At 40.7% G+C, this 24,634-nt stretch overlaps 4 protein-coding genes across 4 annotated transcripts in view; all 4 read right to left on the bottom strand.

The window, feature by feature from the left end:
* pex5lb (peroxisomal biogenesis factor 5-like b) overlaps positions 1 to 2,536 on the bottom strand; it is a 33,991-nt gene extending 31,455 nt beyond the window's left edge. The window contains exon 1 of the mRNA XM_054627259.1: positions 2,522 to 2,536. Coding sequence (XP_054483234.1) covers positions 2,522 to 2,536 — 15 coding nt within the window. The remainder of the gene's footprint in view (positions 1 to 2,521) is intronic.
* Positions 2,537 to 7,268: 4,732 nt separating this feature from the next.
* LOC129116282 (uncharacterized) lies at positions 7,269 to 9,383 on the bottom strand. Its single transcript, XM_054627251.1, has 4 exons — positions 9,342 to 9,383; positions 8,168 to 8,287; positions 7,624 to 7,973; positions 7,269 to 7,485 (listed from the first exon to the last, which is right to left on the bottom strand). Exons 1-4 carry the CDS (start codon positions 9,381 to 9,383, stop codon positions 7,269 to 7,271), a joined length of 729 nt encoding a protein of 242 aa, XP_054483226.1.
* Positions 9,384 to 14,975: 5,592 nt separating this feature from the next.
* Positions 14,976 to 17,089, bottom strand: LOC129116267 (uncharacterized). The gene is made up of 4 exons (XM_054627248.1): positions 17,048 to 17,089; positions 15,875 to 15,994; positions 15,331 to 15,680; positions 14,976 to 15,192 (listed from the first exon to the last, which is right to left on the bottom strand). Exons 1-4 carry the CDS (start codon positions 17,087 to 17,089, stop codon positions 14,976 to 14,978), a joined length of 729 nt encoding a protein of 242 aa, XP_054483223.1.
* A 6,046-nt stretch (positions 17,090 to 23,135) lies between these two features.
* On the bottom strand, positions 23,136 to 24,287 carry LOC129116197 (uncharacterized). Its single transcript, XM_054627207.1, has 4 exons — positions 24,282 to 24,287; positions 24,035 to 24,154; positions 23,491 to 23,840; positions 23,136 to 23,352 (listed from the first exon to the last, which is right to left on the bottom strand). Exons 1-4 carry the CDS (start codon positions 24,285 to 24,287, stop codon positions 23,136 to 23,138), a joined length of 693 nt encoding a protein of 230 aa, XP_054483182.1.
* Positions 24,288 to 24,634: the final 347 nt, after the last annotated feature.

The raw sequence follows: 24,634 nt of genomic DNA, 5'->3' as shown, positions 1-24,634 counted from the left end.
TTGTTATCTACATGTTATCCACATGTTATCTACATGTTATCCACATGTTATCTACATGTTATTATCTACATGTTATCCACATGTTACCCACATGTTATCTACATGTTGTTATCTACATGTTATCCACATGTTGTTATCTACATGTTATCCACATGTTATCTACATGTTATCCACATGTTATCTACATGTTATTATCTACATGTTATCCACATGTTATCTACATGTTATTATCTACATGTTATCCACATGTTATCTACATGTTATCTACATGTTATCCACATGTTATCTACATGTTATCTACATGTTATCTACATGTTGTTATCCACATGTTATCCACATGTTATCTACATGTTATCCACATGTTATCCACATGTTATCTACATGTTATCTACATGTTGTTATCCACATGTTATCTACATGTTGTTATCCACATGTTATCCACATGTTATCTACATGTTATCCACATGTTATCTACATGTTATTATCTACATGTTATCCACATGTTATCTACATGTTATCCACATGTTATCCACATGTTATCTACATGTTGTTATCCACATGTTATCTACATGTTATCTACATGTTATCTACATGTTGTTATCCACATGTTATCCACATGTTATCTACATGTTATCTACATGTTGTTATCCACATGTTATCCACATGTTATCTACATGTTGTTATCCACATGTTATCTACATGTTATCCACATGTTATCCACATGTTATCTACATGTTATCCACATGTTATCCACATGTTATCTACATGTTGTTATCCACATGTTATCTACATGTTATCTACATGTTATCCACATGTTATCCACATGTTATCCACATGTTATAATGTGTTCACACTACAACACCATCACAAACAAAGTCAATGCAAAGACTCAATAAAAGCAGATTCAGCACCGACTGAGCCAAACTCCATTCAGAAAACAAGCATTTTAAGAGTTATTTGCTTGTCGTCTCGCTGAGAGAACAAATAAAACATGAATTCAGTGTTTTTACAAATCTGCATTATTATCTAGTTATTTCAGCTTCCTTTGTATCTGCTTATTACATTTAAATCACAGCTAAATGAATCATCAATCATCAATCATCCATCATCCATCCATCAATCATCCATCATCCATCCATCAATCATCCATCATCCATCCATCAATCATCCATCATCCATCCATCAATCATCAATCATCCATTCATCAATCATCCATCATCAATCATCCATTCATCATTCACATGAGTGTGTTAATCAGAGCTAAGACTGACAGCAGGTGTGACGTCTGTTAAACTGAATAACTGATCAATTCAGAAACACCAGAGATCAGCTACCTGAAAAATGTATTGACCAGCTACCTGACCAATGTATTGGTCAGGTAGCTGGTCAATGTATTGGTCAGGTAGCTGGTCAATGTATTGGTCAGGTAGCTGGTCAATGTATTGGTCAGGTAGCTGGTCAATGTATTGGTCAGGTAGCTGGTCAATGTATTGGTCAGGTAGCTGGTCAATGTATTGATCGTAGTGCAGCCAGAAGAACTTTATATCAACGGGATGAATAATCATCACGTTTTTCACCTGAGAAAATAAAACAAACCTACAAAGAAATCAGATTTTATAAAAAGGAGCAAAGTTTCAGATGTTTGAAAAATAATAAAACGATTGATCAGATGATCAGATAAATCCGTTGATTCAGAGTGAATGTGAACAGACATTCCTCATGTAAATCTATGATCTATATTATTATTAGATGAAGAAGGTCCTTATTGATCACTGATCATCATCCCTGCTGATCAATAATCATGATGATCAATAATCATCAGTGATGATCAATAATCATCATCCCTGCTGATCAATAATCATAATGATCGATAATCATCAGTGATGATCGATAATCATCAGTAATGATCAATAATCATCAGTGATGATCAATAATCATCAGTAATGATCGATAATCATCAGTGATGATCGATAATCATCAGTGATGATCTATAATCATCAGTAATGATCGATAATCATCAGTGATGATCGATAATCATCAGTAATGATCAATAATCATCAGTAATGATCGATAATCATCAGTGATGATCGATAATCATCAGTAATGATCAATAATCATGATGATCAATAATCATCAGTGATGATCTATAATCATCAGTGATGATCGATAATCATCAGTGATGATCAATAATCATCAGTAATGATCGATAATCATCAGTGATGATCGATAATCATCAGTGATGATCAATAATCATCAGTGATGATCTATAATCATCAGTGATGATCGATAATCATCAGTATGATGATAATCATCATAATGATCGATAATCATCAGTAATGATCAATAATCATCAGTGATGATCGATAATCATCAGTGATGATCGATAATCATCAGTAATGATCGATAATCATCAGTGATGATCGATAATCATGATTTTCAGTTATTTGCTGTAAACATTTGCGACAGGGTGAATGACGTCACTGTGACGTGTCCCGGTGAGTGACGGCAGGTATGGGCTCACCTGCACCTGGTACATGGCTCCGGCTCGGTCCTCCGTGCAGCCGCCAGCAGTGCACCGCCGCCCGGCTGCACGACAGCGAGCCGCTCGGCGTCCCTCCCTCCTCTCGGCTCCTCTCGGTCCTCCTCTCGGCTCTCAGCCCGCCGACACACAGCTGATGCCCGGCCGCTCTGCTCCGGTCCGCTCGGTCCAGCCCGTCCGACGTCAAAGCGCACAATACGGCCCGGTGGAGGGAGGGACGAAAATAAAGAGAGGAGCCGAGAGGAACCGAGAGGAACCGAGAGGAGCCGAGAGGAACCGAGAGGAGCCGAGAGGAGCCGAGAGGAACCGAGAGGAGCCGAGAGGAGCCGAGAGGAGCCGAGAGGAACCGAGAGGAACCGAGAGGAGCCGAGAGGAGCCGAGAGGAACCGAGAGGAGCCGAGAGGAACCGAGAGGAGCCGAGAGGAACCGAGAGGAGCCGAGAGGAGCCGAGAGGAGCCGAGAGGAGCCGAGAGGAACCGAGAGGAGCCGAGAGGAGCCGAGAGGAGCCGAGAGGAGCCGACAGGAGCCGAGAGGAACCGAGAGGAGCCGAGAGGAACCGACAGGAGCCGAGAGGAGCCGAGAGGAACCGAGAGGAGCCGAGAGGAGCCGACAGGAGCCGAGAGGAACCGAGAGGCCGAGAGGAGCCGAGAGCCGAGAGGCCGAGAGGAACCGAGAGGAGCCGAGGAGCCGAGAGGAACCGAGAGGAGCCGAGAGGAACCGAGGAGCCGAGAGGAGCCGAGAGGAGCCGAGAGGAACCGAGAGGAACCGAGAGGAGCCGAGAGGAGCCGAGAGGAACCGAGAGGAACCGAGAGGAGCCGAGAGGAGCCGAGAGGAGCCGAGAGGAACCGAGAGGAACCGAGAGGAGCCGAGAGGAGCCGAGAGGAGCCGAGAGGAACCGAGAGGAGCCGAGAGGAGCCGACAGGAGCCGAGAGGAACCGAGAGGAGCCGAGAGGAGCCGACAGGAGCCGAGAGGAGCCGAGAGGAGCCGAGAGGAACCGAGAGGAACCGAGACGAGCCGAGAGGAGCCGAGAGGAACCGAGACGAGCCGAGGAGCCGAGAGGAGCCGAGAGGAGCCGAGAGGAACCGAGAGGAGCCGAGCGGAGCCGAGAGGAGCCGAGCGGAGCCGAGAGGAGCCGAGAGCCGAGCCGAGAGGAGCCGAGAGAGGAACCGAGAGGAACCGAGAGGAACCGAGCGGAGCCCGAGACTGAGATGACTGAGATGTTCTACATGTTAACATGTCACATGTGACATGTTAACATGTAGAACATCTCAGTCATAGGTTTGTCAAACAAAGTCACAGCTTTTATTTTGTCTTTGACATTTAAATCAGATTGTTTTAAGTCTTTGAACTTTAACTCGTTCATCAGAACTTTGTGCTTCTTCAGTTCAGAAGTCATAATAATAATGTTTCATTTTTACATTATTGTTCTAAAGAAATGAACTCACGACACCAGGTCACTTTATACTAATAATAATAATAACACTAATAATAATATGTTCCTATTATTCAGGTTGGACATTTTAGTTGTAATACTGTATGCTTTATATATTTTTTTCTACTTGCCAGATGAAGCACGTGATGAACAAACTGACAAAGAATATAATAATAATAATAATAATAATAATAATAATAATAATAATAAAAGTAAAGGTTACATTTTTTTTTAAATAAACATGAATGTATGAATAAATAGAAAATAGAAGAAAAAAAGCAGCCTTATGGCATCAACACTCTTTGCTTCTTGTTTCTGTCCTGTAACAGCTCCTTTATTAAAAGTGTATAATTATTATTCATAGTTTTATTATAATAAGTTATTTAAAAATAACACAAAGACAATTACATTTGAGTATTATTTTATTATATTTCAGCCAAAACCGGCTCCAGTTGTCCTGAGAGACACACTGGACACACACACACACACACACACACACACACACACACACACACACACACACACACACACACACACACACACAGAGACGTGTGTGTGTGTGTGTGTGTGTGCTCTGTGAAGTGACCTCTGAGGTCATCAGCTGTGCTTCCTGTGTGTGTGTGTGTGTGTGTGTGTGTGTGCTGCTCTGACAAACAGGAAGTGACCTCTGAGGTCATCAGCTCCAGAGCTTCCTGTAGAGGTACACGGAGCCGGTCATGCACACCAGACCTCTACAGGTGGTTTAGTTCAGTTATATGGTTTAGTTCAGGGACATTGCACACTAATCAACATTCAAAATGTAAGTGAGCCAGAGTTAGCCTGAGAGGCTAGTTTTCGTCTGTTGTCCCCTGCCAGATATTCAAAAGGCAACCTAAAATTACAGAAATAAAATGCATATAAACAAAGATTAAAAAACAACATAGTAGTAAGAATGAATTGACAGACATGGCAAACCAACAATAAAATAAGCAGACAATAAAACACAGTGTACATTAAACATTATAGGAAAGTGCACAAAACAGTAGATTAGAGCAGGACAAATGCACCTACAATAAAAACACATTCAGCAGCATAGAACACAAACATGCAGAACAAACATATATAGCAGCATAAAGCACAAACATGCAGCACAGACATACATCAGCCTAAAGCATAAACATGCAGCACAAACATATACAGCAGCATAAAAACACAAACATGCAGCACAATTAACTTAGAACATGACCTGCACAGGACAGGAGCACACAAGAGACAAGCAAGCAGGACACAGCATTTACCAAGAAGTCGGCAGGAGAAGCAATTGCAGTCCTAGTGTGTACATAATTGGTGACCATTAAGCCATATTTTCAGCTGTCCTGAAAAGGGACGGTAAGAACTAATTTCTCTAATATGAGATGGTAGTGAGTTCCATTCCTGCGACGCTGTAACTGAGAATGCTGAGTGGCTAAAGGCACTTTTTCTAAAGGGTACTACACAGTCTCCCCGGGACGAGCCTCTGGTTGTCCGGTTTGTATTTGACCTCTGAGTGATACACTGTTGAAGTGGTGGGGGGGCTTTGTTGTGCAAAATTTTAAAAATAAGGCAAAGATTTGCATACTTTATTAGGTTTTCCCAGCTCAGAAGTTTATACTTTCTTAAAATTAGACAATGGTGGTAGGTGTTTGACTTCCGGTCCAGGACTTTCAGGGTTCGTTTATACAGTGTTTCAAGTGGTTTAATGCTGTCTTAATAATAATCAATCCTGGTCAAACAGTATGTGAAATGTGACATTATCATCATGCATTTAACCCATCTTTGCTGCATCAGTTGTCATTGAATTTCTAATAAAGCAAAATTCGATAAGTTAAACTTAACCCTGTGACCAACTTTTTTACATGAGATTTGAATGACAGTTGAAGTGCTGTCTAGGAGGCCAAGGTACTTGAAGCTGGTCAAACAGTATGTGAAATGTGACATTATCATGGCATGCATATAATTCTTTGAAAAAAACATCAGACTGTTTTTGAATTTTTAGCTGAAGGCATGATTGAATTAGCCATCTTAACCCTGTGACCAAGGATTTTTTACCTGGTTTGAATGACAGTTGAGAACACGCACGCGATTGTCCACGCTCAGAGGCCAACATACTTGAACTCAGAGACAGGTTCTCGTTCATTTGTTGGTGACTCAGATTATTATTATTATTATTATTATATTACTTGTTCAGTTCTGATGAGACACAGAGACAGTTTTTATGGTGGGTTAAGGCTCTGAAGAACATGATTGAATTCCTTCCCAGTTAGATCACGGTTCAATGCATTGGTGAGTGTTGCTGCAGCCTGAAGTTTATTGCTGCCATCTTCCAAAATGGCCTTGCGTCATCAGCATAAAGCTGAATCTCTACATCAGAGCACACAGAGGGCAAGTCATTTATATAAAGACTGAAAAGAAGTGGACCTAGTATTGACCCTTGTGGGACACCAGTTAGTGTATCCAGCGCAGAAGATTTTTGATTGCTGACATTCACACACTGGATTCTGTTCATTAAATCTCTTGTTTGGAGCACGACACTTCAGAGGCTGTAGGTGGAGATCTGTCCCTAGCTACCTTCCAGGATCTGTGGGTGGAGCATGGGGCAGCAGTTGGGTCGAGGCAACAGATGGCTATTGTCGGCTGGAAGCAGAGGTTGGATCTGTGGCAGAGTGAAAGAGGCTGAAGGTGGAGAGGAGTTGGTGATTTCTCAGGTGGATGTCTGGCTGGAGGTTGGATGGTAGCGGTTGTAGGAGGAGGGTGGAGGATAGTACTTCAGATGTTTGTAGGGGCTGTCCTGTCCTGGCAGGTGCTTTTGGTCCCTGTTGAGGCTGAAGCTGGATAACAGAGTTGGTTAACAAAGGCTGCATTTACTGATTAAAAAACTGATAAAACTTTTTAAGAATACTTAACTTAAATCTACAATACTAAAACTTAAAACTACGAAACTTAACTTAAATTACAATACTTAACTAAAACTTATACTACGATAACTTAACTTAAACTACGATACTTAACTTAAACTCCACTAAACTTAAGCTCCAAATCTTAACTTAAGCCTAAAATACTTAAACTTGAAACCTAAATACTAAACTTAACACAATAATACTTAACTTAAACTACGACACTTAACTTAGAACTACAATACTTAACTTAAAACTAACGTACTAAAACTTAAAACTACAATACTTAACTTAAAAATACTTAATAAAACTTAAAACTACAGTTCTTAAACTTATTTGCAATATTATGTACAGATCTGATCTTAATTGATCATAACAGAGTTCTTAGCTCTTTGGTGGGGTCCCCGGTCTTGGTTCCCCTGAAGTGTCCACCTCGTAAAGAGGAGGATAGACTCCAACCCGGTAGGAGACCTCCACGTTCACCAGTCCGTCTCCGTTGACTGTTTGGGTAAACAGAGGACGGTCCAGTCTCTCCCACAGCTTCTGCTTGAGGATGCGTCCCAGGTCTAGACTGTATGGACGCAGACGGCCGTTCTTGAACCTGTAAGCAGAGGAAGAATTGGAAATTAAATCATAATGTCATATGTGATTTAAATGTTGGTACGTGGACAAATGAACCAATACATTTTGAAGTGAATGTAAAATTAGATAATTATCACAGATTTTTGACACAACGTACCTCAGCATATCATCAACAACCTCGTGGTAGAGCTGCTGGTACCCGTCTACTGAAAGGTTGAGTATCTTCAGAGGGCCGTCGTGGTGCAGTGGAGCAGTGGAGGGCTGGAGGCTGGGGGCCACACTGGGGACTACTGGAAGGTCATCAGGTGGGATGGTGGCTCGAGGCTTCAGGACCAAATCCAAAGACCCTGGAACGTCACGAGCAGGAGTGGAGGGCTGCGGAGTGGGGACACTGTCCAAAACCTCTGGATGTTCAGGCAGGGGACGGGCCACGGAGGTGCGCTTCCTCTTCTGGGGAAGGTCTCCAGTAGCAGCAGAGAGCCGGCGCTTTCTCTTTAGAGTCGGCCCCTGGTCATCAACACATGAGAGGATGTCAGTAAGCTTCTTACGAAACAACATACTTTTACAGTCTCACAAGAGGAAAATCTACATCAGATACACTGCAGAGGACAACTTTGTCAAAATAAAACACCCTTCACAAATTCTGTCCTCGTTACAGGATTCTAAGGTGAAATTTATTTTACAATGTGGGAATGTCTCACCTGGTCGTCCCTGCAGCATGCACACTGTCTGCAGGCTGAGGGCCTCCTCACGCTCTCTGCCTGGCGAGCAGAGATTCTCCTTCCTGTCTGGCTGTCAGTCAGGAGAACGGGAACTTCACACTGCAACAACACACACTCATGTTAGAATGAGGCTTAACAAGTACAGTAAAACCAACATCTGGCATTTCTCCATTTTCTCAAAAAGAAAAGGACTGAAATGCTCCCTAAAACAAGTCATGTATTCTCACAAGCATAGTGGGTCTATCAGCCCTATATAATATATATGGCCTTATTACCATACATTTGCTATATAATTCATTATAGATTTATATGAATAAAATACTAGCCTCTTATAAAACATTATTGGAAAGTAAAGGAGTGTGGACAGGTTTTCTGTGCCTAAATATTAACCGACAACAGATTTGCTCTAGTAGCCTGATTAAAATCATTATTTTAGGAATATGCAACATCTAACCACAAAACTGAAAGAGTTTTGGTATTAAAACCTTCTAAAGAAAGGACATCTAGGTCAGGAAACAACACAGTTGATATTGTGCTTTAGTGCTGCACATTATATAGATGTAATAATATGATCACACCTGTTTACGATAAACGATAATTGTTTTGTGATATAATATATTATATATATAAGACTATAATGAAAACATTGATGTACAGTAAAGCAGTGATTTAGATTGATTAATGAGTGAGTTTTGGTCTTTTTTTACTAAACAGATGTATCCTGTACAGTTCAGTACTTTAGTCCAGCAGCCTTCTAACAGTGTAAATCATTACAGTAACAACGACCGTCTCCTCCATTATTCATAACACAGTGTATTATCGTATGTTTCCTGTGTGTGACCCCCCGGGGTGGAGGAGTGATCATGACAGAGACGATGATCAGTTCACTTTGACATATCTGAAAGTCTCGACGGTAAAACACATAGAAAACAATGTCGATTTTCAAAGTGTTCAAATCTCACATTTTCCATGATGGAAGTTAGTTTAGTCGCTCTCGTCAGTCTCTGTGAGTCTTTAGTTCTTGTCAGGAAGGAAGAAGTCTGCAGTAGAAGAGGTAATTTGCAAAAATATTTCGAGTTCAAGAGAAAAAACTTTTGTTGACCGCTTGAGTTGTTGTTTGTGTTTAAATGACGATCGCATATAAACGATGTACCTGAAGAGAAACCATAGCAACCATGGAATCCTCCGCGTCCATTTTGTGTCTGTGTCTCCATCACATCTCACCTCAGTAATCTAATGTTTTATCCCACCAGCCTGAGATCAAGTCCATATCTAAATATCTATCTCCACATCTGACTGCGTGCTCAGTCTTATTGCTGCTAAAAAATGTTGTTTTAGTCTTTATATCATTATATATTGATTTATTAATGATGCTCTGCTGCATGTCCCTGGAATAATTATATAGAATATAAACGTGAATGTCTTTTTTATTTGTATGCGTCTGAATGATCATATAGTAATTATTACAATGATAATAATATGTCATTTTTGTAATAGAATCAGCCAGAACTCTCCTCCATATGAATGACGTGATGTTGGTTTAGACTGCTGACATTTTTTTTAATTCCTATTTAATCATCACTCTTAAATAACATGGTACACATGTAGTTAAATAACATCATAACAAAGAGAAGTCTTTTAGTCAGTAGCTTGTATAAGTCCAATGAATCTCTATAAACTCATGAAGGAGAGAGATCGTCATCGCTATTTCTTCATCATATACAAATTATATTTAAAAAATCAATGCAAAATACTTCTGTTGTTATTGTTGATGGGAACGTGGAGGCAGCAGGTATATAAAGATGCACAGAGGGCAGGACGAGGAGGTTAACTTTTTCTCTGGTTTCCTCAACAGGTTAATGTGACCATGACTACATGTGCTTTATACAGATCTATCTCTTCATGGAGCAAAGTGGACATTCAGTCCAAGTGTTCCCTTGTATTTATGATTTCCTATTTTACAATAATGGCCTCTGTTAAGTCTGATCTCTCTTCAATAAGTTCTTAGAAATGTCTATTCACATGATGGTGTATGTTTATGTGTGTGTGTGAAACAACATTGCTTTGAATAAATAGTTTAATTTAGCAGGAGATTTGTGTTTTGTTTTGTTTTGTGTTGTGTGTGCGTTTTTGGATTTGTGTGTAGAGTTCTGAGAGTACGAGGTCTGCTTTCAGAAAATGTCTGTAAACAATTGAGAAAAACTGCAGTGACATGTCAGTTATTAAGGAAGGTGTAGCAGCAGTCATCCACTACCCGACGGTGCAAAACACGCCGGAAAGATTTTCAACCTCAGGTTAGTTGTTGAACTGTTCATTGGTGGAATACAAGAAAATAACAAGTCATGAAATCAGTCGATAGACTGGTGTTGACCCACCTGAAGGACATCACAGCTGCCCACTGCTCTTCTCCCTCTACACTAACGACTGTACTTCAGGAGTCTCATCAACGGTCATGGGCCTCATCAGGGACGGTGATGAGTCTGCGTACAGACGGGAGGTTGAACATCTGGCCCTCTGGTGTGCTCAGAACAACCTGGAGGTGAACAAGCTCAAAACTGTGGAGATGAAAGTGGACTGGTCAGGGAGGGCAATTTTGGGTTCAGGTTTCTGGTATCCACAATATCCCAGGACCTAAAGTGGGCCTCCATCATCGCCACCATCCTGAAAAAGACTCAGCAGAAGATGTACCCTGCAGCAGCTCAGGAAGTTCAACATGCCTCAGGAGCTGCTGACGCAGTTCTACTCCGCTTCTCCTGCACTTCCATCACTGTCTGCTTTGGATCGGCCACCAAACAGGACAGGAACAGACTGCAACGGACTGTCAGGTCTGCAGAGAAAATCATTGACCCCAGCCTGCCCTCGAACCAGGATTTGTACTTCTCCAGAGTCAGGAAACATCTCTGCAGACCCGTCACACCCTGGACACAACCAGTTCCAACTCCTCCCCTCTGGTAGGCCCCACAGAGCACTGTACACCAAAACTACCAGACACCAGAACAGCTTCTTTCCACTGGCAGTCTCTATGATGAGAACTTAATCAGTCTTACAGTGTCAGATATATAAATACATATTCCGCCTACCTCATGCATATAAAGTATCCTTTGACAATCTTTCCATATTTATTCAAGCGTCTTTGCACTCTGCATCATTGCACTATTTTCTCCATTTCATTGTTTTTGTTGTTGTGTTTTATGTTCATATGAATACATTTGTATATATATTTATATTTAATTCATACATAGCTGTTAAAGGTTTATGCTTAACTTTGTTGTTCTTATTGTTCTTATTTTTTTTTAATCTATTTCTGTGCATTTATGTTGAGAAACCTGAGTGTGCAGGTTGTGTGGGCATACATGGCCAATAAAGCTGATTCTGATAGTAAAAATACTGCAAATGTTTATTTCACAGACAGGCACATAAAGTAGATATAGGCTATTTGGTCCTGATTGTTTGTTTGTTCCCAGGATATCTAAAAAACATCAGACTTTATCAACATTTGTTGAAAAGTTAGACCATGAAGGGAACAAGTGATTTTTGATGTGATAGCACCACCATGTGGTCATTTATTCACCACTTTATATTTTGGAGGTTAACTCCTGAAACATGAGGTCTGATATCAAACTGGATTCTTTGGTAAATAATGAACCTGCCCACATATAGTTTCGGTAATTATAAATAGTTAATATTGTATTGCATCTTTCAAATTATACTGATGGCTTAAGTTTTTGGGAACCACTTTCTGATGAGTCATCCTTAATAAGCACGAATGAAATGCCTTTTAATGAGTCATTTACTTTTTCATTAAGGGACAACACTACAGGTGAATAGGGTAGAAAAGACAGATATCACCATGAAACTTCTCCAGTTGAATATTTACATAAAGACAATATATTTTTCTATTACAATTTTCCTGAAATGTTTTGTTTAGATATGCAAATTAGGAACAATCTCATTAAATATGTTTCGAATTGTAAAAGTTTCTGGAACACATTTCTGAAATCTGGATGAAGCCAGGTTCAAAACTATTGTTTCATTTTGTTGAGAAAATAGAGTCAAACTCTTTTTTTACATATTGATTTGGGATCTAAATTTGCATCACTATATAAATCAGAAAATACTGTCAACAGCCATAAAAAAAATGTTCGTCCAGGTTTTTAAGAATAAATGAACAAACCCCTCTGTAAAAACCTTTTTTGTTGTACGTTAGAGTTACTGAAGTGGAGATTACTGTCTCAAAGTATGAGAAGAAAAGCCATTTTGAGAAAACAGCCTTTAAAGATATGATTGTGAAATGCAATAGGTTAAAACTAGTATATCTAATAGATTTCACCATGAAACTTCCACAATAGATTACTTACAATAATACAACTATGTTTTGTATTATAAGTTATCGGAAATGCTTAATATGCAAAATAAGGCATTATCTAATGAATTTAGGAGAAATCTATGGAAGAAATAAACAAAGTGTTTTAAAATAAACATTTATATGTATATTTGCGATGTTTTTTTCCTCTTGAAAAGAAGATTGTGAAAAGTGTGAGGAAAAATATGATGTTACACAAATTTACTTGGATCTCTGATATGAATGTATCTGTATTTATGTGAATACCTGGTGACACAAACAAGACTGATCTGATAAGACAATGATTTAATTTAATGAACATCAGTGCAAAGGTTCACACGTACACAATAAGGAGCAAATTATTTTTTAGGGAGCTTTGGTTGGAGCGTCTCTGCTTTCAGATCTCCAGTAACTTGCTTTGGGAGAAACTGATGGTGGGGAACAGAGATGGGGAGGGGCGTTCTCATTTTGGATGAAGAGCAGGAGTTGGTGGTGAATGTGGAGGAAGAATAAACATCTCTGGAACACGGCTCGTGTTGTAGAAGGATTTGTCCTGACGGCCCTAGATCAACTCCTGGTAGATCTGGATGTGTGAAGTCCAACAGCGTCTGGAGAAACCCACAAAGAAAATGTGTTGTATTAAAACACCATGAATAACCAAACCTCCATTAAAAAAAGATAACAATAAGAGTCAATTTTAGGAGTATCTACATTCAGAATGGAATCAGACTTTCTAACATTTCAGGTCTTTCCTTTCATGAATAGTTTCCACGTCAGATATTGTTTTAAGATGATCACTCAAATATATAACATCCTTGTTTTCAATTAATCACTTCTACAGGCTTGATCATTTCTGAAGTCCACATGAACTTAAAATACATGGCTAGACACTGAGACACTCTTTACATGTTATCTCAAATGTTCTATTTACCAGTGTGTCTCTGGTCCCTTCTGTTCCACTCTTAGGTCTTCACATGTCAACAGGTTGGAGGTGTCCAGGATGATGGAGTAGGCTGTAAGTGGAGGTACAGTTGTCTGGCCGAATCTTCAGGTGGAGGCGGAGGTGCTCGGTGATGTCTTTAGGTGGAGGTTCAGGCTGCAGCTGTCTTCAAGGATCTTCAGGTGGAGGCGGGGCTGCAAGTTGATAACTGTAGGTGGAGGTTCAGTCTACAGCCTTCCGCTAGAATCTGCAGTTGGAGGCGGCAGCTGCAGGTTACGGCAGAGGCTGTGGGTGGAGGTCTGAATGGCAGCTGTCTGCCATAAATCTGCAGGTGGAGGCGGCAGCTGCAGGTTATGGCAGAGGCTGTGGGTGGAGGTTTGAATGGCAGCTGTCTGCCAGAATCTGCAGGTGGAGGTGGCAGCTGCATGTTATGGCAGAGGCTGTAGGTGGAGGTTTTAGCGGCAGCGGTGTGCCAGAATCTGCAGGTGGAGGCGGCACCTCAGTTTGCTGGCAAAGGCTACAGGTGGAGGCTGGCGGAAGTTGCAGCTGGTGGAGCAGGTGGAAAAATGGTCAATGGAAGTTGTTGATGCAGCTTGTTTGGAGCACGACACTTCAGAGGCTGTAGGTGGAGATCTGTCCCTAGCTACCTTCCAGGATCTGTGGGTGGAGCATGGGGCAGCAGTTGGGTCGAGGCAACAGATGGCTATTGTCGGCTGGAAGCAGAGGTTGGATCTGTGGCAGAGTGAAAGAGGCTGAAGGTGGAGAGGAGTTTGTGATTTCTCAGGTGGATGTCTGGCTGGAGGTTGGATGGTAGCGGTTGTAGGAGGAGGGTGGAGGATAGTACTTCAGATGTTTGTAGGGGCTGTCCTGTCCTGGCAGGTGCTTTTGGTCCCTGTTGAGGCTGAAGCTGGATAACAGAGTTGGTTAACAAAGGCTGCATTTACTGATTAAAAAACTGATAAAACTTTTTAAGAATACTTAACTTAAATCTACAATACTAAAACTTAAAACTACGAAACTTAACTTAAATTACAATACTTAACTAAAACTTATACTACGATACTTAACTTAAACTACGATACTTAACTTAAACTACAAATCTTAACTTAAAACTAATGTACTAAAACTTAAAACAACAATACTTAACTTAAAACTACAATCCTTAACTTAAACTTAAGATACTAAAACTTAACTTAAAACTACAAAACTAAAACTTATACTACGATACTTAACTTAAACTACGATACTTAACTTAAACTCCAAATCTTAACTTAAGCCTAAAATACTTAAACTTGAAACCTAAATACTAAACTTAACACAATAATACTTAACTTAAACTACGACACTTAACTTAGAACTACAATACTTAACTTAAAACTAACGTACTAAAACTTAAAACTACAATACTTAACTTAAAAATACTTAATAAAACTTAAAACTACAGTTCTTAAACTTATTTGCAATATTATGTACAGATCTGATCTTAATTGATCATAACAGAGTTCTTAGCTCTTTGGTGGGGTCCCCGGTCTTGGTTCCCCTGAAGTGTCCACCTCGTAAAGAGGAGGATAGACTCCAACCCGGTAGGAGACCTCCACGTTCACCAGTCCGTCTCCGTTGACTGTTTGGGTAAACAGAGGACGGTCCAGTCTCTCCCACAGCTTCTGCTTGAGGATGCGTCCCAGGTCTAGACTGTATGGACGCAGACGGCCGTTCTTGAACCTGTAAGCAGAGGAAGAATTGGAAATTAAATCATAATGTCATATGTGATTTAAATGTTGGTACGTGGACAAATGAACCAATACATTTTGAAGTGAATGTAAAATTAGATAATTATCACAGATTTTTGACACAACGTACCTCAGCATATCATCAACAACCTCGTGGTAGAGCTGCTGGTACCCGTCTACTGAAAGGTTGAGTATCTTCAGAGGGCCGTCGTGGTGCAGTGGAGCAGTGGAGGGCTGGAGGCTGGGGGCCACACTGGGGACTACTGGAAGGTCATCAGGTGGGATGGTGGCTCGAGGCTTCAGGACCAAATCCAAAGACCCTGGAACGTCACGAGCAGGAGTGGAGGGCTGCGGAGTGGGGACACTGTCCAAAACCTCTGGATGTTCAGGCAGGGGACGGGCCACGGAGGTGCGCTTCCTCTTCTGGGGAAGGTCTCCAGTAGCAGCAGAGAGCCGGCGCTTTCTCTTTAGAGTCGGCCCCTGGTCATCAACACATGAGAGGATGTCAGTAAGCTTCTTACGAAACAACATACTTTTACAGTCTCACAAGAGGAAAATCTACATCAGATACACTGCAGAGGACAACTTTGTCAAAATAAAACACCCTTCACAAATTCTGTCCTCGTTACAGGATTCTAAGGTGAAATTTATTTTACAATGTGGGAATGTCTCACCTGGTCGTCCCTGCAGCATGCACACTGTCTGCAGGCTGAGGGCCTCCTCACGCTCTCTGCCTGGCGAGCAGAGATTCTCCTTCCTGTCTGGCTGTCAGTCAGGAGAACGGGAACTTCACACTGCAACAACACACACTCATGTTAGAATGAGGCTTAACAAGTACAGTAAAACCAACATCTGGCATTTCTCCATTTTCTCAAAAGAAAAGGACTGAAATGCTCCCTAAAACAAGTCATGTATTCTCACAAGCATAGTGGGTCTATCAGCCCTATATAATATATATGGCCTTATTACCATACATTTGCTATATAATTCATTATAGATTTATATGAATAAAATACTAGCCTCTTATAAAACATTATTGGAAAGTAAAGGAGTGTGGACAGGTTTTCTGTGCTTAAATATTAGCCGACCACAGATTTGCTCTAGTAGCCTGATTAAAATCATTATTTTAGGAATATGCAACATCTAACCACAAAACTGAAAGAGTTTTGGTATTAAAACCTTCTAAAGAAAGGACATCTAGGTCAGGAAACAACACAGTTGATATTGTGCTTTAGTGCTGCACATTATATAGATGTAATAATATGATCACACCTGTTTACGATAAACGATAATTGTTTTGTGATATAATATATTATATATATAAGACTATAATGAAAACATTGATGTACAGTAAAGCAGTGATTTAGATTGATTAATGAGTGAGTTTTGGTCTTTTTTTACTAAACAGATGTATCCTGTACAGTTCAGTACTTTAGTCCAGCAGCCTTCTAACAGTGTAAATCATTACAGTAACAACGACCGTCTCCTCCATTATTCATAACACAGTGTATTATCGTATGTTTCCTGTGTGTGACCCCCCGGGGTGGAGGAGTGATCATGACAGAGACGATGATCAGTTCACTTTGACATATCTGAAAGTCTCGACGGTAAAACACATAGAAAACAATGTCGATTTTCAAAGTGTTCAAATCTCACATTTTCCATGATGGAAGTTAGTTTAGTCGCTCTCGTCAGTCTCTGTGAGTCTTTAGTTCTTGTCAGGAAGGAAGAAGTCTGCAGTAGAAGAGGTAATTTGCAAAAATATTTCGAGTTCAAGAGAAAAAACTTTTGTTGACCGCTTGAGTTGTTGTTTGTGTTTAAATGACGATCGCATATAAACGATGTACCTGAAGAGAAACCATAGCAACCATGGAATCCTCCGCGTCCATTTTGTGTCTGTGTCTCCATCACATCTCACCTCAGTAATCTAATGTTTTATCCCACCAGCCTGAGATCAAGTCCATATCTAAATATCTATCTCCACATCTGACTGCGTGCTCAGTCTTATTGCTGCTAAAAAATGTTGTTTTAGTCTTTATATCATTATATATTGATTTATTAATGATGCTCTGCTGCATGTCCCTGGAATAATTATATAGAATATAAACGTGAATGTCTTTTTTATTTGTATGCGTCTGAATGATCATATAGTAATTATTACAATGATAATAATATGTCATTTTTGTAATAGAATCAGCCAGAACTCTCCTCCATATGAATGACGTGATGTTGGTTTAGACTGCTGACATTTTTTTTAATTCCTATTTAATCATCACTCTTAAATAACATGGTACACATGTAGTTAAATAACATCATAACAAAGAGAAGTCTTTTAGTCAGTAGCTTGTATAAGTCCAATGAATCTCTATAAACTCATGAAGGAGAGAGATCGTCATCGCTATTTCTTCATCATATACAAATTATATTTAAAAAATCAATGCAAAATACTTCTGTTGTTATTGTTGATGGGAACGTGGAGGCAGCAGGTATATAAAGATGCACAGAGGGCAGGACGAGGAGGTTAACTTTTTCTCTGGTTTCCTCAACAGGTTAATGTGACCATGACTACATGTGCTTTATACAGATCTATCTCTTCATGGAGCAAAGTGGACATTCAGTCCAAGTGTTCCCTTGTATTTATGATTTCCTATTTTACAATAATGGCCTCTGTTAAGTCTGATCTCTCTTCAATAAGTTCTTAGAAATGTCTATTCACATGATGGTGTATGTTTATGTGTGTGTGTGAAACAACATTGCTTTGAATAAATAGTTTAATTTAGCAGGAGATTTGTGTTTTGTTTTGTTTTGTGTTGTGTGTGCGTTTTTGGATTTGTGTGTAGAGTTCTGAGAGTACGAGGTCTGCTTTCAGAAAATGTCTGTAAACAATTGAGAAAAACTGCAGTGACATGTCAGTTATTAAGGAAGGTGTAGCAGCAGTCATCCACTACCCGACGGTGCAAAACACGCCGGAAAGATTTTCAACCTCAGGTTAGTTGTTGAACTGTTCATTGGTGGAATACAAGAAAATAACAAGTCATGAAATCAGTCGATAGACTGGTGTTGACCCACCTGAAGGACATCACAGCTGCCCACTGCTCTTCTCCCTCTACACTAACGACTGTACTTCAGGAGTCTCATCAACGGTCATGGGCCTCATCAGGGACGGTGATGAGTCTGCGTACAGACGGGAGGTTGAACATCTGGCCCTCTGGTGTGCTCAGAACAACCTGGAGGTGAACAAGCTCAAAACTGTGGAGATGAAAGTGGACTGGTCAGGGAGGGCAATTTTGGGTTCAGGTTTCTGGTATCCACAATATCCCAGGACCTAAAGTGGGCCTCCATCATCGCCACCATCCTGAAAAAGACTCAGCAGAAGATGTACCCTGCAGCAGCTCAGGAAGTTCAACATGCCTCAGGAGCTGCTGACGCAGTTCTACTCCGCTTCTCCTGCACTTCCATCACTGTCTGCTTTGGATCGGCCACCAAACAGGACAGGAACAGACTGCAACGGACTGTCAGGTCTGCAGAGAAAATCATTGACCCCAGCCTGCCCTCGAACCAGGATTTGTACTTCTCCAGAGTCAGGAAACATCTCTGCAGACCCGTCACACCCTGGACACAACCAGTTCCAACTCCTCCCCTCTGGTAGGCCCCACAGAGCACTGTACACCAAAACTACCAGACACCAGAACAGCTTCTTTCCACTGGCAGTCTCTATGATGAGAACTTAATCAGTCTTACAGTGTCAGATATATAAATACATATTCCGCCTACCTCATGCATATAAAGTATCCTTTGACAATCTTTCCATATTTATTCAAGCGTCTTTGCACTCTGCATCATTGCACTATTTTCTCCATTTCATTGTTTTTGTTGTTGTGTTTTATGTTCATATGAATACATTTGTATATATATTTATATTTAATTTATACATAGCTGTTAAAGGTTTATGCTTAACTTTGTTGTTCTTATTGTTCTTGTTTTTTTTTTTTTATCTATTTCTGTGCATTTATGTTGAGAAACCTGAGTGTGCAGGTTGTGTGGGCATACATGGCCAATAAAGCTGATTCTGATAGTAAAAATACTGCAAATGTTTATTTCACAGACAGGCACATAAAGTAGATATAGGCTATTTGGTCCTGATTGTTTGTTTGTTCCCAGGATATCTAAAAAACATCAGACTTTATCAACATTTGTTGAAAAGTTAGACCATGAAGGGAACAAGTGATTTTTGATGTGATAGCACCACCATGTGGTCATTTATTCACCACTTTATATTTTGGAGGTTAACTCCTGAAACATGAGGTCTGATATCAAACTGGATTCTTTGGTAAATAATGAACCTGCCCACATATAGTTTCGGTAATTATAAATAGTTAATATTGTATTGCATCTTTCAAATTATACTGATGGCTTAAGTTTTTGGGAACCACTTTCTGATGAGTCATCCTTAATAAGCACGAATGAAATGCCTTTTAATGAGTCATTTACTTTTTCATTAAGGGACAACACTACAGGTGAATAGGGTAGAAAAGACAGATATCACCATGAAACTTCTCCAGTTGAATATTTACATAAAGACAATATATTTTTCTATTACAATTTTCCTGAAATGTTTTGTTTAGATATGCAAATTAGGAACAATCTCATTAAATATGTTTGGAATTGTAAAAGTTTCTGGAACACATTTCTGAAATCTGGATGAAGCCAGGTTCAAAACTATTGTTTCATTTTGTTGAGAAAATAGAGTCAAACTCTTTTTTTACATATTGATTTGGGATCTAAATTTGCATCACTATATAAATCAGAAAATACTGTCAACAGCCATAAAAAAAATGTTCGTCCAGGTTTTTAAGAATAAATGAACAAACCCCTCTGTAAAAACCTTTTTTGTTGTACGTTAGAGTTACTGAAGTGGAGATTACTGTCTCAAAGTATGAGAAGAAAAGCCATTTTGAGAAAACAGCCTTTAAAGATATGATTGTGAAATGCAATAGGTTAAAACTAGTATATCTAATAGATTTCACCATGAAACTTCCACAATAGATTACTTACAATAATACAACTATGTTTTGTATTATAAGTTATCGGAAATGCTTAATATGCAAAATAAGGCATTATCTAATGAATTTAGGAGAAATCTATGGAAGAAATAAACAAAGTGTTTTAAAATAAACATTTATATGTATATTTGCGATGTTTTTTTCCTCTTGAAAAGAAGATTGTGAAAAGTGTGAGGAAAAATATGATGTTACACAAATTTACTTGGATCTCTGATATGAATGTATCTGTATTTATGTGAATACCTGGTGACACAAACAAGACTGATCTGATAAGACAATGATTTAATTTAATGAACATCAGTGCAAAGGTTCACACGTACACAATAAGGAGCAAATTATTTTTAGGGAGCTTTGGTTGGAGCGTCTCTGCTTTCAGATCTCCAGTAACTTGCTTTGGGAGAAACTGATGGTGGGGAACAGAGATGGGGAGGGGCGTTCTCATTTTGGATGAAGAGCAGGAGTTGGTGGTGAATGTGGAGGAAGAATAAACATCTCTGGAACACGGCTCGTGTTGTAGAAGGATTTGTCCTGACGGCCCTAGATCAACTCCTGGTAGATCTGGATGTGTGAAGTCCAACAGCGTCTGGAGAAACCCACAAAGAAAATGTGTTGTATTAAAACACCATGAATAACCAAACCTCCATTAAAAAAAGATAACAATAAGAGTCAATTTTAGGAGTATCTACATTCAGAATGGAATCAGACTTTCTAACATTTCAGGTCTTTCCTTTCATGAATAGTTTCCACGTCAGATATTGTTTTAAGATGATCACTCAAATATATAACATCCTTGTTTTCAATTAATCACTTCTACAGGCTTGATCATTTCTGAAGTCCACATGAACTTAAAATACATGGCTAGACACTGAGACACTCTTTACATGTTATCTCAAATGTTCTATTTACCAGTGTGTCTCTGGTCCCTTCTGTTCCACTCTTAGGTCTTCACATGTCAACAGGTTGGAGGTGTCCAGGATGATGGAGTAGGCTGTAAGTGGAGGTACAGTTGTCTGGCCGAATCTTCAGGTGGAGGCGGAGGTGCTCGGTGATGTCTTTAGGTGGAGGTTCAGGCTGCAGCTGTCTTCAAGGATCTTCAGGTGGAGGCGGGGCTGCAAGTTGATAACTGTAGGTGGAGGTTCAGTCTACAGCCTTCCGCTAGAATCTGCAGTTGGAGGCGGCAGCTGCAGGTTACGGCAGAGGCTGTGGGTGGAGGTCTGAATGGCAGCTGTCTGCCATAAATCTGCAGGTGGAGGCGGCAGCTGCAGGTTATGGCAGAGGCTGTGGGTGGAGGTTTGAATGGCAGCTGTCTGCCACAATCTGCAGGTGGAGGCGGCAGCTGCAGGTTATGGCAGAGGCTGGGTGGAGGTTTGAATGGAGGCCACAATCTGAATGGCAGCTGCAGGTTATGGCAGAGGCTGTGGGTGGAGGTCCAGCTGTCTGCCACAATCTGCAGGTGGAGGCGGCAGCTGCAGGTTATGGCAGAGGCTGTGGGTGGAGGTTTGAATGGCAGCTGTCTGCCACAATCTGCAGGTGGAGGAGGTGGCAGCTGCAGGTTAGGCAGAGGCTGTGGGTGGAGGTTTGAATGGCAGCTGTCTGCCAGAATCTGCAGGTGGAGGCGGCAGCTGCAGGTTATGGCAGAGGCTGTGGGTGGAGGTTTGAATGGCAGCTGTCTGCCACAATCTGCAGGTGGAGGCTGGCAGCTGCAGGTTATGGCAGAGGCTCTGGGTGGAGGGTGGAGGTCTGCCAGAATCTGCAGGTGGAGGCGGCAGCTGCAGGTTATGGCAGAGGCTGGGTGGAGGTGTGCAGGTTATGGCAGGCGGTGTCTGCCAGAATCTGCAGGTGGAGGCGGCATGTTATGGCAGAGGCTCAGTTTGCTGGCAAAGGCTACAGGTGGAGGCTGGCGGAAGTTGCAGCTGGTGGAGCAGGTGGAAAAATGGTCAATGGAAGTTGTTGATGCAGCTTGTTTGGAGCACGACACTTCAGAGGCTGTAGGTGGAGATCTGTCCCTAGCTACCTTCCAGGATCTGTGGGTGGAGCATGGGGCAGCAGTTGGGTCGAGGCAACAGATGGCTATTGTCGGCTGGAAGCAGAGGTTGGATCTGTGGCAGAGTGAAAGAGGCTGAAGGTGGAGAGGAGTTTGTGATTTCTCAGGTGGATGTCTGGCTGGAGGTTGGATGGTAGCGGTTGTAGGAGGAGGGTGGAGGATAGTACTTCAGATGTTTGTAGGGGCTGTCCTGTCCTGGCAGGTGCTTTTGGTCCCTGTTGAGGCTGAAGCTGGATAACAGAGTTGGTTAACAAAGGCTGCATTTACTGATTAAAAAACTGATAAAACTTTTTAAGAATACTTAACTTAAATCTACAATACTAAAACTTAAAACTACGAAACTTAACTTAAATTACAATACTTAACTAAAACTTATACTACGATACTTAACTTAAACTACGATACTTAACTTAAACTACAAATCTTAACTTAAAACTAATGTACTAAAACTTAAAACAACAATACTTAACTTAAAACTACAATCCTTAACTTAAACTTAAGATACTAAAACTTAACTTAAAACTACAAAACTAAAACTTATACTACGATACTTAACTTAAACTACGATACTTAACTTAAACTCCAAATCTTAACTTAAGCCTAAAATACTTAAACTTGAAACCTAAATACTAAACTTAACACAATAATACTTAACTTAAACTACGACACTTAACTTAGAACTACAATACTTAACTTAAAACTAACGTACTAAAACTTAAAACTACAATACTTAACTTAAAAATACTTAATAAAACTTAAAACTACAGTTCTTAAACTTATTTGCAATATTATGTACAGATCTGATCTTAATTGATCATAACAGAGTTCTTAGCTCTTTGGTGGGGTCCCCGGTCTTGGTTCCCCTGAAGTGTCCACCTCGTAAAGAGGAGGATAGACTCCAACCCGGTAGGAGACCTCCACGTTCACCAGTCCGTCTCCGTTGACTGTTTGGGTAAACAGAGGACGGTCCAGTCTCTCCCACAGCTTCTGCTTGAGGATGCGTCCCAGGTCTAGACTGTATGGACGCAGACGGCCGTTCTTGAACCTGTAAGCAGAGGAAGAATTGGAAATTAAATCATAATGTCATATGTGATTTAAATGTTGGTACGTGGACAAATGAACCAATACATTTTGAAGTGAATGTAAAATTAGATAATTATCACAGATTTTTGACACAACGTACCTCAGCATATCATCAACAACCTCGTGGTAGAGCTGCTGGTACCCGTCTACTGAAAGGTTGAGTATCTTCAGAGGGCCGTCGTGGTGCAGTGGAGCAGTGGAGGGCTGGAGGCTGGGGGCCACACTGGGGACTACTGGAAGGTCATCAGGTGGGATGGTGGCTCGAGGCTTCAGGACCAAATCCAAAGACCCTGGAACGTCACGAGCAGGAGTGGAGGGCTGCGGAGTGGGGACACTGTCCAAAACCTCTGGATGTTCAGGCAGGGGACGGGCCACGGAGGTGCGCTTCCTCTTCTGGGGAAGGTCTCCAGTAGCAGCAGAGAGCCGGCGCTTTCTCTTTAGAGTCGGCCCCTGGTCATCAACACATGAGAGGATGTCAGTAAGCTTCTTACGAAACAACATACTTTTACAGTCTCACAAGAGGAAAATCTACATCAGATACACTGCAGAGGACAACTTTGTCAAAATAAAACACCCTTCACAAATTCTGTCCTCGTTACAGGATTCTAAGGTGAAATTTATTTTACAATGTGGGAATGTCTCACCTGGTCGTCCCTGCAGCATGCACACTGTCTGCAGGCTGAGGGCCTCCTCACGCTCTCTGCCTGGCGAGCAGAGATTCTCCTTCCTGTCTGGCTGTCAGTCAGGAGAACGGGAACTTCACACTGCAACAACACACACTCATGTTAGAATGAGGCTTAACAAGTACAGTAAAACCAACATCTGGCATTTCTCCATTTTCTCAAAAAGAAAAGGACTGAAATGCTCCTAAAACAAGTCATGTATTCTCACAAGCATAGTGGGTCTATCAGCCCTATATAATATATATGGCCTTATTACCATACATTTGCTATATAATTCATTATAGATTTATATGAATAAAATACTAGCCTCTTATAAAACATTATTGGAAAGTAAAGGAGTGTGGACAGGTTTTCTGTGCTTAAATATTAGCCGACCACAGATTTGCTCTAGTAGCCTGATTAAAATCATTATTTTAGGAATATGCAACATCTAACCACAAAACTGAAAGAGTTTTGGTATTAAAACCTTCTAAAGAAAGGACATCTAGGTCAGGAAACAACACAGTTGATATTGTGCTTTAGTGCTGCACATTATATAGATGTAATAATATGATCACACCT

The sequence above is a fragment of the Anoplopoma fimbria genome, chromosome 3 (assembly GCF_027596085.1).
Source record: "Anoplopoma fimbria isolate UVic2021 breed Golden Eagle Sablefish chromosome 3, Afim_UVic_2022, whole genome shotgun sequence".
In the NCBI taxonomy this organism is placed as follows: Eukaryota; Metazoa; Chordata; class Actinopteri; order Perciformes; family Anoplopomatidae; genus Anoplopoma; species Anoplopoma fimbria.
This window is presented reverse-complemented; position numbering and strand designations above follow the sequence as displayed.

Bases quoted from the DNA above. Each gene is read 5' to 3' on its own strand.
- LOC129116282 (XM_054627251.1), bottom strand. From the start codon at position 9,383: ATGGACGCGGAGGATTCCATGGTTGCTATGGTTTCTCTTCAG. The intron at 7,974-8,167 runs GTGAGACATTCC...GTTGATGACCAG, and splicing joins CATGCTGCAGGGACGACCAG to GGGCCGACTCTAAAGAGAAA. The intron at 7,486-7,623 runs GTACGTTGTGTC...CTCTGCTTACAG, and splicing joins GTTGTTGATGATATGCTGAG to GTTCAAGAACGGCCGTCTGC.
- LOC129116267 (XM_054627248.1), bottom strand. From the start codon at position 17,089: ATGGACGCGGAGGATTCCATGGTTGCTATGGTTTCTCTTCAG. The intron at 15,681-15,874 runs GTGAGACATTCC...GTTGATGACCAG, and splicing joins CATGCTGCAGGGACGACCAG to GGGCCGACTCTAAAGAGAAA. The intron at 15,193-15,330 runs GTACGTTGTGTC...CTCTGCTTACAG, and splicing joins GTTGTTGATGATATGCTGAG to GTTCAAGAACGGCCGTCTGC.
- LOC129116197 (XM_054627207.1), bottom strand. The intron at 23,841-24,034 runs GTGAGACATTCC...GTTGATGACCAG, and splicing joins CATGCTGCAGGGACGACCAG to GGGCCGACTCTAAAGAGAAA. The intron at 23,353-23,490 runs GTACGTTGTGTC...CTCTGCTTACAG, and splicing joins GTTGTTGATGATATGCTGAG to GTTCAAGAACGGCCGTCTGC.